Below are 13,441 nucleotides of genomic sequence, written 5' to 3' on the forward strand. Positions count from 1 at the left end.
AGAAGGGATACAGAATTCTTTCTTCCTGGTAACATAAGGGGGAAAAGGGAGCAGGCACAAAGAAAACCTAAAGGAAAAAAAAAAAGTATCACTTTTTGCTTTTGTTGTTCTTTAAGGGGGCTTGCTTTTTTTCCCTTTCCTGGAGAGTGACACAAATGAGTAAAAGGTTTTTGAATTCCGTTATCCTTCCACGCAGATTGAAGCATGATGCCATTCATGTACCGTTTGCTTTGCTTCTTCTCCTCCTTCCCATCCTCCTTCTCGTCCTTGTCCTCTTCCTCCTCCTTTCTGGCTTTTTAAGAAGCAGTATATTTAAAAGAGAAAACGGTCCTTTCTACGTCAACATTGTATGCTGATAAAGCTACTGTGGATTCTTACTGAGCTTTTGCTTATCTGTTCTAGATAATTTGTGCAATGGAAAATTTCACAGACACCTGCAAGACCTGTTTGCCCCACTTGTGGTTAGATATGTGGATTTGATGGAGTCCTCAATTGCACAATCCATTCACAGGGGCTTTGAGCGGGAGTCATGGGAACCAGTCAAGTAAGGAAACCTCTTTTGATACTCTCGGAGTGTGGGTGCAAATGGCTGGAGAGTCATACAGAAATGGATTAATGGTGTCTTATGGTGTTCATTGTTTACATGGACAGAGAGCAAACACCTTACTCCCATCTACGATGCTCATACCCTCCTTGTCCAAGGAGGGGAGCAGGGAAGAGGCTGAGAAATGTTTCATGAAATGAAATCTTTGTTTTATTGCACAAGATAGATAAGCTATATGGGATATAAGCCTGCCTGTGATATTTGTACTGTGTACCTTACTCTAGTGGTTTTACCCTTAGGAATTGACGTTTCCCAAAGTGGGTTCCATAGGAGTCTAAGGAGTCAGCAAATTTTTCATGAAAGACCAGATAGTAAATATTTAGGCTTCTCAAGCCACACGATCTGTATCAGCTCTCCGCTCTGCAGTAGGCTAAAGCAGCAACAGACAATAAGTAAATGAACAAGTGTAGCTGTATTCCCCTAAAACTTGTTTACAAAAGCAGGAAACTGGCCTGTGAGCCAGTTTGTCATTTCTTGGCCTAGGCTTTTGAAATGCGCCTCAAGAAAAGGACTTTGTGGCCAGATATGTTTAGGAAACTCTGCATACCCTCCTCATCTACCCAACACCCTTGTCTCCTGGGTAGCCTTCGAGGAGTAGTTCAAAACTCGGAGAGTATAGTAATACAGAAACTTGTTTGCCTGTGCTTAATCTAGAACTTTCTGAATTACTACTTATTTTCCTAGTAGGATATCTATCCTATAGGACCAAGTACAGGAAATCCCATAGGTTGTGATTTTGACAGTTGCCATAGCTGCTTGGCAGATGGATCGTATTAGAAATGGGTGGCAGATTCAGTGCCACCTCTATTTCCCAGCAAGGAAGAAGGGCTGTCACTCAAGGCTGCCAGAGGGTCAGTCTCAGACCCTCCCCCCACGCCTTTTCTGGAGAATTGAAGAACTTCTTGAGGGAGAGAATTTTCTGATAGGCTTAGAAAAGCTCCAGTAAAGCCTGATAAGAGCTTTGCTCTGTTAGATTCTTTTTTTTTCTGTAAGAAAACCATTTTGTTGCTTTGGTCCTTTACATCTGTGGCATGTGGCAACCAGCATGGAGTGAAGTGGGGTGTGTACCGCACCCTGTCAGGCACGCCAGAACAGATGTTCAGGAGCCTTCTCTCAACTTGGAAGCCTTGACTTGCACCCTGTCTTTCAGTGGTTTTCTTGAATCAAGACTCCCCTTCTAATATTACACTGAATCAGATTCTGACTCATAAAAGAATCAATGCAAAATAGCTTTTTCAACCCACAAGCCCCTCTTTCCACATCTGAGCCACATAAGAAGTCTCTTGACTTGCCCTACTGAGCAGGTTAATAGGCAGTATAGCTCTTCATTTGCAAGTACCAAAAATATATATATATATATATAAATTTTCGCTTATAATTCTCAGGTTTACAACAGTTTCTTAATACAGCTCTGCTGACTTTCAACTCATGAGAATAGAAACGGGACCTTTGATGATAAAGCATGAATGAGTGTATTTTTTTAAATGCTCACTCGAATCAAGACAGTTGTCCCGTGCAGAATGGTTGTGAAAAAAGAAAAGGTTAAAATGAGTAATACTCACATTTTGAAAATAGCAGTGGTCTTGAAATAGCATTTACTTACTTGGGTTTAAATGGTGAAGGCTACTACCATCAGCACACACGGGAGGAAATGATGGGCATCCGGATGTTCCTGTTTCTTAAAGGGCCTTCGAGACAGGGGCCTTGTTCTACAGTTACTAGCCAGAAGGCAGGGGCTTGAACCTCCATAAGTGTCTTCTCATCTGTAAAACTAAGTTTTAAAAACGTCTGTACTCAGTATGTGAGGTTTTTCCTGAAGCTCTGTGATCACGTCCCTGAAGTCATTTTTAGCCTGTTCAATTCTTCAGAAACCTTCTGCACCATAATATACATGTGATCAGTCAGAAGTAAAAGTAGACTCAGAATCATTTTCACAATTGGAAGTCTTGGTCAGGGACTGTTCTCACAGGGTGTTTTTAAGGGGTAGAAATAAATAAAATATGAACTCTCAGATCAGTAATTTAAAGATCTGAAAATTAGCAAAGAGTTGATCATTTGTGACTAATAACCTAAAAATAGTTTATAGGGATGTGTTTTTTCCTTAAGTAGCTTTTTTCTCTCCTAAACGGTGCTGTGGGTGGGCTCATGAATATGACTGGTTTATTTAATTCATACTAAATAGTACATGGTTTTCAGAGTAGGTAGAGGTATTGGAAAACGCCAGCTGATACATAAGCTAAATTTAAATTGTCTGAAATCACCTACATTTTATTAGCTGATTTGTAAACAGAATGTGGATACCACAGAACAGATTTGCAGAATGGCTGGCACATATAAGGGGTATAAAAGGGAATACAAAATTGAGAGCATACCTGTGTGATCAGAAGGAATAAATCGCTCTACTTCTTACCGTGTAAAAAGAAAGTATGCACTTCTATCTGATCTCTGGATAGAGGGTTGATAAAGACGCAGAGATCCTTTTTTTCCCCCGAGTGAAAAATGGTCTTTTTGGAATGGTTTGCATCAGGGTGCTCAAAAATAAGAAGCTGGCTTAGGTAGTGTGCTCAGTCCTCTCTAATTGTGTCACGTGATCCTGCAGCACGCACATGCGCGCGCGCACACACGCAGAAACAAACACCACCACCTTTCTCTCAAACAATTCTTGTACTCAAATAGTTCTGCTCTTCTACTTTTCAAACGTCATCGTTATAGCGCCTGATTATACCTAAAATGACTGAGAAATGCATTGTAAAACTTTCTCCAGGAAAAACTGGTACAGTTGACTCTTGAACAGCATGGGTTTGAATGGCACAGATCCACTAATACAGGGATTTTTTTTCTGGTAGTAAATATGACAGTTCTGCTCAGAGGTTGGTTGAATCCACAGATATGGAACTGAGGGTAAAGAGGAACCACGGGTACAAGGGCTAAGTATAAACGTATATGTGAATTTTTAACTGCACAGGAGTCAGTGCCTCTAAAGCCCCACATTGTTCAAGAATTAACAAAATATTTAAAATGTGAAAGCAAAACAGAACTCTGACAAGGAAATGCTACCAATATATCAAAGTTCCTAAGAAAGGAGTTTAAATATTCTCTATCCTTCAGATTTTCTTCCTTCAAAATATGGTCCTGTAAAAGAAAATAAAGCATCATTATTTGGCTTTCATACAAGTAAAGTCATTTGATAGAAAGGGTGAAATGACTGGTCCTTGTTGCTGCCTTTCTCTAGAAAGGTGAGCTTCCATCTCTGCAAGAAGAGAAAAGGAGCTGCATCCCCATATCCATTAGACCAGATGGTGGTCGTGATTTGAATCTCCAGGCTTTGGTGGAAAATGTCATCCCATAGCTTCTCACCACAGCTGAAGTCAGTCAGCCTCTCGAGGGCAAGCCTGGCTGGAGCCCATGGCCCTCTCAGGAGTTCCCATCAGGACACGTCACAGGGCTGCCACCCACAGCTGGGCAGGTTGTTCAGAACCCTTCCAGTGGCCCTGGAGTATGAGCTGCTGGTCCTAGCAGATGGACCGCATTCTACCAGCTTTTAAGAGTTGGTTTGTTGCTGGTCATGTCATCCTGACCTATGTGGAAGAAAACTTAGAAAGCGTGTAATCTAAAGCTTGCAGAAAGCCCTCTGCACTACTCTTTCGCTGACAGATCATCTCCAGTCTCATTTCCCAGCACAAGGAATCCACGCTTCACAGTTGCCCCTTTCAGGTCAGGGTGATTCTGAATTGTAGAGCTAAACACTGCTTCTTGATACACGCACACTAGAAAAACTGGGTTTCTCATGTCTCAAAATGCCCTCTCTCTCTCTCTGCCTGAGGTAGACATGTGAAAAGTATTAAAATAATGTCTTTTCCCAGATTACTAAAGATGTCAATATCTTAATAAAATGTCAGACCAAAGATACCATAGCAATATGCAGGTGTCCTAGTATGAAATAGACAAATATTAGACTAAGAGGCAGAACTCTTTAACTCTGCTAATAACTTGCTAAGTGACCTTGGGCAAATCCAATGACCTTCTTGAGCCTCAGTGTCCTCTTTTGTAAAACAGAAACTTTGAATATCCAAGACTTTCTAACAGTGACATTCTAGAAAATCTGATTTTCCATATTCATTCCATATATACATTTAATCAGCAGTACCTCCCTAACCCGTCAGACAGGACCTAGGGCAGGTGTTCAGTAAGCATGTATTGATTAGCAGATATTTATTAAGAAACCCTTACAGGCTGAAAACTGTTAAGAGTACCACAGGAGAACTATGGGGAAAATAAATTGAAAAAAAGAGATACATTCCCCTGAATGGAGGTTTCAATCTGGTTGGGTCTGAGCAATATGCACACACAAAAAATTACTTTTGTGGGGAAGGCTGGTAGTGATAGTAAACAAAAAGTTGAGAAACACCCCCTCTAAACTCTAGAAAGATACCAAAGAGTGCCCCATGGACCAAAGTAGGGATTAGACCTAAGGGTACACCAGGAGAGAAGTTTCAGTGTTCAGAGCATACAGAGAAGATAAGATATACTACATGTATACATGCAGCAAAGGGTTCATACAAAGGAAGGCTTTTTGTGTCTTAAATCTAACCCCATCCAGAAATCTAAAGCAGAAGACTTGGAGAGAAGACCCAACGATACCCTCTATGCCCAGGACTTAAGTATGCTAGTCACTCAGTTGTGTCCAACTCTTTGCGATCCCATGGGCTCTAACCCACCAGGCTCCTCTGTCCATGGAATTCCCCAGGCAAGAATACTGGAGTGTGTTGCCATGCCCTTTTCCAGGGGATCTTCTCCACCCAAGAATCGAACCCAGGCCTCCTGCATTGCAGACAGATTCTTTACCATCTGAGCCACCAGGAAAGCCCCAAAATTAATCCTAGAAATAAGGAATGACTCTATCATTCATAGAAATGATGAGATGTGCACACATTTGTAATTTTCATCCTTTTGTGAGAGAGAGCAACTAAGAGTATTTTAATTTAGTGCTCCAGGGATGAGTCCTTTGACATGAATGGGAGCTACCCTGAAAAAGGTCCCCAAAATGAAAAGGTCCCCAAACTCATTCAGCAGTCCCCAAAATGAATGAGTCTTAATTTTTAATATGTATCTGTTGTTACAATAGCAAATTTTAACATGTATCTGTTGTTATGATTGCAATTTACACTTCTTACACTATCCAGAGATACCCAATTATGATTTTTACAGAGAAGTATGCTGGACTTGTTTCTATGCAGTTGCTAAACAATCCTCTAAAGTAATAATTTGTCATCGATCAGCCACTGCAGGAGCCTGTAGACCTGAGTGCTACAGGAAAATTCCCCCTTTCACATATATATGAGTCACATATAATGCTTAAAATTGACTCTTAGATGGTTAATATCCAAATGAATTATCAATAACATTAGTAACACACTATGTTATTTTGCTAAAATCAGAAATGTCAAGCATGTTTCTTCAGCCTTTTAAAACTAGATCACAAGGATATGTCACAGAACGAAAATGTTTCTATGAGTCCAGTACAGCAGTCTGGCCAAATGTCATATTTTGCCAATACAATATGTTTTGATTAATCTAAGTATTTAAAAATTTTTCATGTTTAAAACAAAGCTCATTTCTAATTTGTGTGCCCACCCTCTGCTAATATGTTTAAATTGAGTTGCTGTTGCATATATTTGTATGTTATTCATTCCTAGCTACTTTTAATTTGCTCAGAATTGACATTTTAACTTTCCAGGCTGCCATCTCGAAAGATCTTCTAATTCCTTGATCAATATTCAGTGTGTGTATCATTTAATGATCACATTTGCTTATATAGGCTTACACATGTCTCAGTGGAAATCGCCAACGGTTTTATTGCATAGCAGTGTTTAAGAATGAGAACCACCAGGGACTGAATTCAAAGGCAGATTCCCCAGTTAAACAGAGAAACATGGAAGTCAAAGTTCCATTTTCCTTCTTCTTAATAGCTTTAGCTAAGCTCTTGATCATTCCCACGAAAGCACCCCTTCGTCTCAAGCAGAGAAGTGTAATTGTCTTTCCCCAAATGACAAGTGTTAAGGACAAACCTTTGAGACACCTGTTTCCCTTAAGGAAGAGAATGAGGGGCTGGCAATTTTGCATTCTAGGTTCCTCCATCTACCATCCAGGGCTCTATTCCCATTATGAAAGGCCAGCTCATTTCTAGAGGGAGACAGATGTCCAGATTATCTCAGGGGTCCAAAATTTCAAACCTATCAGGAGACTTGCCCCCCTCAGCAAGCCCAGAGGCAGCTCCAGCCTTTGCAAGAGCTGTGTTAGTCAAATACAGCTTGCCCGGGGCAGAGCTGCTTTGGCAAAACTTGCTCTTCTTCTGCAAGATCCAAAAAGAAAACCTCAACTTCTTTGCCAAAATGCTGTCAACTCCACTTAAACAGGAAGGCTCCTCTCAGATGCAGAGTTAGGCTGGGCTCCACTGTGCCAGTGACTTTGGCTGGATGGAACACCCTTGAAATGCCACTACAGAATCGCACGATGCCAGCTGGTTGAGCAGTATATGACACAGTCCCTCCAAAGAGATGTGGTTGATTCGCTTTGGAGTTCTCATTTTGTTTTCCTTCCTTTCCTTACTCATAAAGCCATGCATCTCTCTTTCATTACCTCAGTTGATCAATCTTTGCTGAAAAAGAACACCTGATACAAGGTCACAATTTTTAACTGTTTATTACTTTTTAACTTAAATTTTGACTTTTTACAGAAAATACAAAGCTTGATTAATATTCAAATGACACTCACACAAATCAAGAAACAGAATATCCCCAGCCCCCTACAAGGCCCCGTCATCCTTTCCTCCAGTCTCTATCTCACTTTCAGAAGTAATTACTTATAACAGAAGACCACATTTTAAATCCTCTTGTGGTCAAAGAATTTACTCTAAGAGCTGAATTTGGGATTCTTTTCCCTTTTTTGAGTGTAAGCATTTCTCCACATTAATTAGACTTAGTTTGGGAGGGGAGGTCTCCATTTTCTTTAAGTGTTCTATAAAATTATACAGAGGTAATCATTCCTATTGACACAATTCCTTTATCTTTGCCATCAACCCTGATGCCCCATTGCACATACTGTCTTCAGAAGTAGGGGTTGGAAAGGATTCAGGTTTTGTCCACTATCATCATGTGTGGGTTCAAGTGGGTGAATTTCCTGCTCCATCTTGTATCTACTCTGACTTAAGAAATGTGCCTCCATCAAAAATAACTCGTAAACAAGAGTGAAAAAAATCCAAGTGTTTTACCCTTTCTATCAGTCCCAGCTACTTCACTACAGCCCTCGCCACAGCAACGCCAAGAATTCCATCCGCTTAAAGTTTTTTGTTCTGAGACAGGTCCAGACCCTCACAGCAGTGGATCTGGAAACTGAAAGCCCCTCACACAGGCATTGAAATAACACGTGTAACATCATTGTATATAGGTGTCCATGAGTGTCCACGCTTTTCGGTCTCTCTGTGGTTAATTTTTTTCCCATTAATTTTTATCATTTCTCTCTGAACAACTGAGCCACACCACAGCTCCCATCCGTAAGCTGCTTTCTGAAGTGTGTTGCTTAAGTCTTCACTGTTGTCTTTCTGTGGACTTAGCCAGTTTATTTACAACTGTCGCGTGCTTCTGCCACATCTGCATTGTCACTGTGATGGTATTTTTTCTTTCTGTCTGTTTCTTCCACAGGAGTTTAACCAGTAATCTACCCAATGTGAACCTACCCAATGTGAACCTTCCCAAAGTACCAAATCTACCAGTTAACATCCCTCTAGGCATCCCACAAATGCCTACTTTTTCGGCACCGTCATGGATGGCTGCTATATATGATGCTGAGTGTGTATTCAGTTCACATTAGATCTCATTTAAATTTAAGTGATCTTGGCATGGATATGTATTGTTTATTTCTATACATCCTATATAACAGAGATGGAGATGGATAATTAGACATATTTTGCTGATCATACAGAGACAATATTGTTTATTTCTGGCATGCAGCGTGTTTGTAAGACATTGGCTATATATACCGCACTAACAATTTGTCTTACGCCCACTGAATGTTTGAGAACTGTGTTTCACTTCCTGAATTCCTTTGCAAAAGGCTTCTTCCCATGTTTTGCTTTTTTGTTGTTGTTTTTTTCCTAATCCAGGTGACATGATTTAGAAATTAATCACCCAAAAATAGTCCAGGAAACCTCTTTGCTGGGCTGGCCAGTCATTTCTGGCTTGATCCAAATCCGAGAGAAAAGCATAGCCTATCTAGAAGCTAGTTTGGTTTTGTTTTGTTTTTAATAAAAAATTCCTAGATAATGTTTAAACCATAAAGCATATTTCTGGTGTCAGTAAATGGCAGAATATAGTAACAGTATGTTCTGGGCTAAACAAAAATTTCTGAATGGATCAAGCCTTAGTAATGTAACTGTTCTGTAAAGTACGTCCCAAGGTCATAATACAATTTGGAGCATTGAGATCTAGGTAGCAAGAAGATCTCCGAATCTGAGAACACAGTGCCGTTATATTGGGGATGGGCATATCGTCTGTGGCTTCAGTGCAGAGCCTTGCTCTGTATTCATCCAAATGCCAGCAATTTACGGGCTTTTGCCGTGGAGGCCAGGTCACCCCTTTAAAGCCAGCAGTTTGAAGGGTGGAGGTTGAGAAGTCATTTCTTCTAGCCTAGGAAATGAATCTTCTCTCCCTCTTTCCTAAGCAAGAAGAAGATCCAGCACCCCAAAATCCTCCCTCAGGAAAATTAAATTAGAACCACATGCATGATTTAATAAGTGAAAGAAGGTTTAGTGATCCTACACCCTCCTTTGATCCTTGTCTTAGACCACAGCTAATTATAGGCCAGATAAGCTTTTTCTTGAAAGAATAAATTGGCACATTTTCAAAGGGAAGTGTTATTATCAAAGGAATAAAAAATGATCTGAAACTGGCAGCGATGTTTTGAAATCTCAGAATCGCATTCATCAAGATGGGCCTCCATGTTTTTATTTCTGCAGTAATCCAGGTAGAGAACAGAACTTTAGAATGACTGCTCTACTTGGCTCCTCCAAAGCCGCCTAACATTTTTTAAAAACTCGTATATTTGCTCACAAGTTCACAAAGAAATCAACTGGTCAATGTGTCTGATTTTCTTTTGAAGACAAATTAAAACCTCCAAAATTTGTATATGGGAGGGAAAAAAAACTTCTTAATAAAAAAAAAACCCATAAATCATATTCATGCTAAGATGACTATATGAAAAATTAGATTAGGTAGTATATGTAAAAAATTTAAAAATAAATATCTGAAAGCTTCCCTTACCTCCTTCTGTGCATGCTCTGTGACATGTTTTTGAAAAGATATGAATCAAGACATTGTAATAAAGCAGATAATGGTCTCTGTTCAATTAATTAAGGCATGAGTGAGAACACATTTTGGTAACTGCTCAGCAATCAAAATAATCTTGGTGCTATTGCCTTAACATTAACAGTTTATCTTAAAAATAAAAAGAAAATATTCTTTTCCTCATGTCAAAACTTAATAATAAGCTCTTCAAAGAAAAAAGAAAAAAAACCCTAGAAGAATTTTTTGAAACTCTGAAACCAGATGGGTGTCAAAATGTTGTTGTAATAAATACCAATTATTGCATTCATATGTACTTAATGATTTAAAACATACAACCATGCTGTTCCAAAACGGGGTTTAGACTAGACAAAGTTGGGGTTTCTTCTTCCCAAGCCTAGGACGGGATAGGGGGAAGGCCGAACTTTGACGATGCATTCCCCCACTTTTGAACACTGCCTACCACAGTATCTTGAAAGAAGGTGTAGATTCTCAGTCACCCACCAGGAAATGCCTGATTCTATATCTTTTCATGATTTCAGTTTCCTCCTTTGCCACCTTTCATTTTAAGGACGTGTTTCCATGTTACCTGCTCCTTCGTGTCAGATACATCTACGTACTGACCTCAGACTGGTCTGTCCTTGAAAACGTGACCCTGTTGGTGCAGGCCTTGGGCTCCCTCCCGGCATGTTGGGAGTCTGCCCCCCCCCACCCCCGCAGTAGCTGTGTATGCACTTATGCACTAGCTATATTTCTCTCTCTGAAGCATTAATTCAATGCAGCTGGCATCTGTCACAATAGAAACACCCACTCTCATCTGTTTCTATAGACGATGTCAGAACAAGTGGTAATGCATGGTATGTTGGACATTTTATAAATTGCCGTGTTAGCATTAGTGGTATGCGAGGAAGGGGGTGGGGGGTGGCCACCCCTTAGAACTCCCACTGGAATTGTTTTAAAAGAGGAAGCCAGCCAGAGAAGGTTGAGAGGGCGGGAGGTGGAGCAGTTCCCGTACACAGGCTTTCCGTCGCTGGCCCAGGTAAATGTTTCTTAAACGTCATTGTACAAAAAGGAATCGAGACCAGTTTCTCCATCTGTACCGAGGACTGGGTAAGATGGTGCAACAGTACAGGAGCTCGGGTTTTGTGCCCTAAAGCTTTGCAAATATTCCTTGTCCACTCACCTCCCCCCACAACCCACCCTGTCCTGGGGCTGTCATGCAATGGGCCGGTCTATGAAAATTGGAATAATAACCAAACTGAGCAAGAATCTCGGATTCAAGGCATCCAGGTGTACTCAGCTTGGTTTGAGTCACCCTAATTTCTTTCCAGCTCTTCAAGGGAGAAAGTGGGTCCTCGCTCACCACTTTGTTAGCACTGTCCTTTTACAACTGAAAGTCTTGTGCAGTCTCCAAGAGGCCTCCGCTCTGGAGGGGAACTGGGGAAATGCATGAAACCCTGAATTTGAATAACTGCATGTTGCCATGTAGTTATTATCCGTTGAGACCTACTTCTCCCCCTGGTTCGTGGCCTTCATCTGAATCATCACATGTGTTAATGTGGTTATTAAAAGAAGGCTGATTTTTACCATACATTGTTCGAGTGATGGGGCAGCACGTCCTCAGACTTCTCACTGGTCTGGAATAATTGGCCGAACCAAGCCTGCTAAGTCATGTATGGTAAAACTCTAATCTGCCAGTGGAGATTGCCCCCACCTCCACGCCAACACTCGTCGTTTTGTATGTGGAAGCCACTGTTTGCCTTAAGCCTTCTAGTCCCCCCTTGTTCTTGTGTCAGCTTTTGCAGAACCCTCAGCCAGTGGGTGATTCTTGTTTTCTCATTTTTATCCGCCAGTAATGGATCAGGCACTTCAGAAGATCTGTTCTGGAAACTCGATGCCCTGCAGACCTTCATTCGGGACTTGCACTGGCCCGAAGAAGAGTTTGGAAAGCACCTGGAACAACGGCTGAAGCTGATGGCAAGTGACATGATCGAATCTTGTGTCAAAAGGTGAGCACAGGTGGCTGGACAGGTTCTGTACACCTTCCCCGCTGTGCACTGACTCAGGAAGGACTGGGTGGCTGCTGAGTCAGCCATCACTTGGAGTGTCTGGGAGAAGGTGACTGCTTGTCATAGTCAGCTGGAGTGGTGACCACATTGAAGCTTCTGTTCGCCTTCCCACATCTTGCCAAACCCCACAAAAGAGGGCACAAAATAAGGCTGCCTATGTTTTCATTCAGCTCTGTGAGGAAAGGGTCCTTCTTGTCTCTGTATCCTTAATACCCATAAGTGTCTGGCACAAAATGTTTAGTTAATATGTATTTGTTAAATGTATGAGTGTATGTGTAGGTGGATAGCTAGCTGGAAAGAAAAAGGAGAACCTACTAATCCACTGTTCTAAGCACAGGGAGCAGGCATCTCTTGACTCTGCAGTGATGTAGACAAGACCTCCTCAGCACCGTTCATTTTGTGAGCACATACCACATGCTGACCATGAGTTATCTTGCCCAAAATCTAACTAGATAGCAACAAAGGGGCATGAGACATTAATTGTGCATTTTGGTTTCCTACACATTGCCCACTTTGTCACCATGGCTTGTGGGATTGAGGTGGGGATGCTGCATTTATCCTTTCTAGGTAGACTTTCCCAAGAAATAAGAAGGAAATAAGGACAGGGAACAAAAACTGTTTGGGCTCGTCCTGTCTGCCAGGCATGGTGCTGAGTTCTTGGCATGCCAGCAAGGATGGGAGATCTCATCCCTTCCCTCATGGAGTGTCTATATCTGAATATCAGAGATAGAGAGGAGATTTGTCTGGTTTGACATCATTATCATCACCCTGTCTATCTCCAGACACACATCCAAGTTCCTTTTCCAGTTCATAACTGTTTCATTATCTTTCCTCGCTCACAGAAACCCCCAGTCTCCCAGACACCACAGACTCCTCTGGATCTCCAGATGTTGTATAGTTGAGTTGATGGATCAGTTGTGTGTGATGGGGGTTGGGTTTGGCTGAGAGTGATCTGAATCTGGTATCTTGTATCTTGCAAGAAGAGAAGAGAAGGAATAGCATCAAAACTGGAAGCCGAAACGGCAAAAGAACAGCACAGTCCCAGGTTGGGGAGCATCACAGGAAATGGGAAAGGGGCTGTGTGCACCGAGGACTCTGGGCAGGTGTCTGTCTGATGGCACTTCTAAGAGCTTAAAGTCCTAGGGACTCAGGTTTTGTGTTTTACTTTTTTCTTCCCAATCATAGAACCAAAGACAAGCCTATTTCTCTAACCAGTGGTCAAAATCTTTCCTTAGGGTTTTGATTTCCACCATTTCCTACATGGTCATTTTTAGGAAAAGCAAATCTTTCCCTAAAGCCATACCATCTCACCAAAAACTCCTTGCAGGGCAGTCTCCCTGTGCTGAAAAGTTCTCCCTTGATCTACAGCTAGGTGCACAATTCTAGCTACACAGTGGCTACAGTGCACTAGAATGAAGCCTTACTAGCTT

General features: G+C 41.4%; 1 protein-coding gene across 21 annotated transcripts in view; it reads left to right on the top strand.

Annotated features, from left to right (window-relative positions):
- CADPS (calcium dependent secretion activator) overlaps window positions 1-13,441 on the top strand; it is a 471,836-nt gene that overhangs the window by 376,782 nt on the left and 81,613 nt on the right. For 14 of the 21 annotated variants that reach the window (XM_070776392.1, XM_070776396.1, XM_070776397.1 and 11 more), the window contains 3 exons: window positions 403-544; window positions 8,305-8,451; window positions 11,796-11,951. In XM_070776392.1, the coding sequence (XP_070632493.1) occupies window positions 403-544; window positions 8,305-8,451; window positions 11,796-11,951 (445 nt within the window). The remainder of the gene's footprint in view (window positions 1-402; window positions 545-8,304; window positions 8,452-11,795; window positions 11,952-13,441) is intronic. The other 7 variants (XM_070776399.1, XM_070776402.1, XM_070776403.1 and 4 more) reach the window with 1 other exon arrangement.

This window comes from Bos indicus, chromosome 22, assembly GCF_029378745.1.
Source record: "Bos indicus isolate NIAB-ARS_2022 breed Sahiwal x Tharparkar chromosome 22, NIAB-ARS_B.indTharparkar_mat_pri_1.0, whole genome shotgun sequence".
NCBI classification, from domain to species: Eukaryota; Metazoa; Chordata; class Mammalia; order Artiodactyla; family Bovidae; genus Bos; species Bos indicus.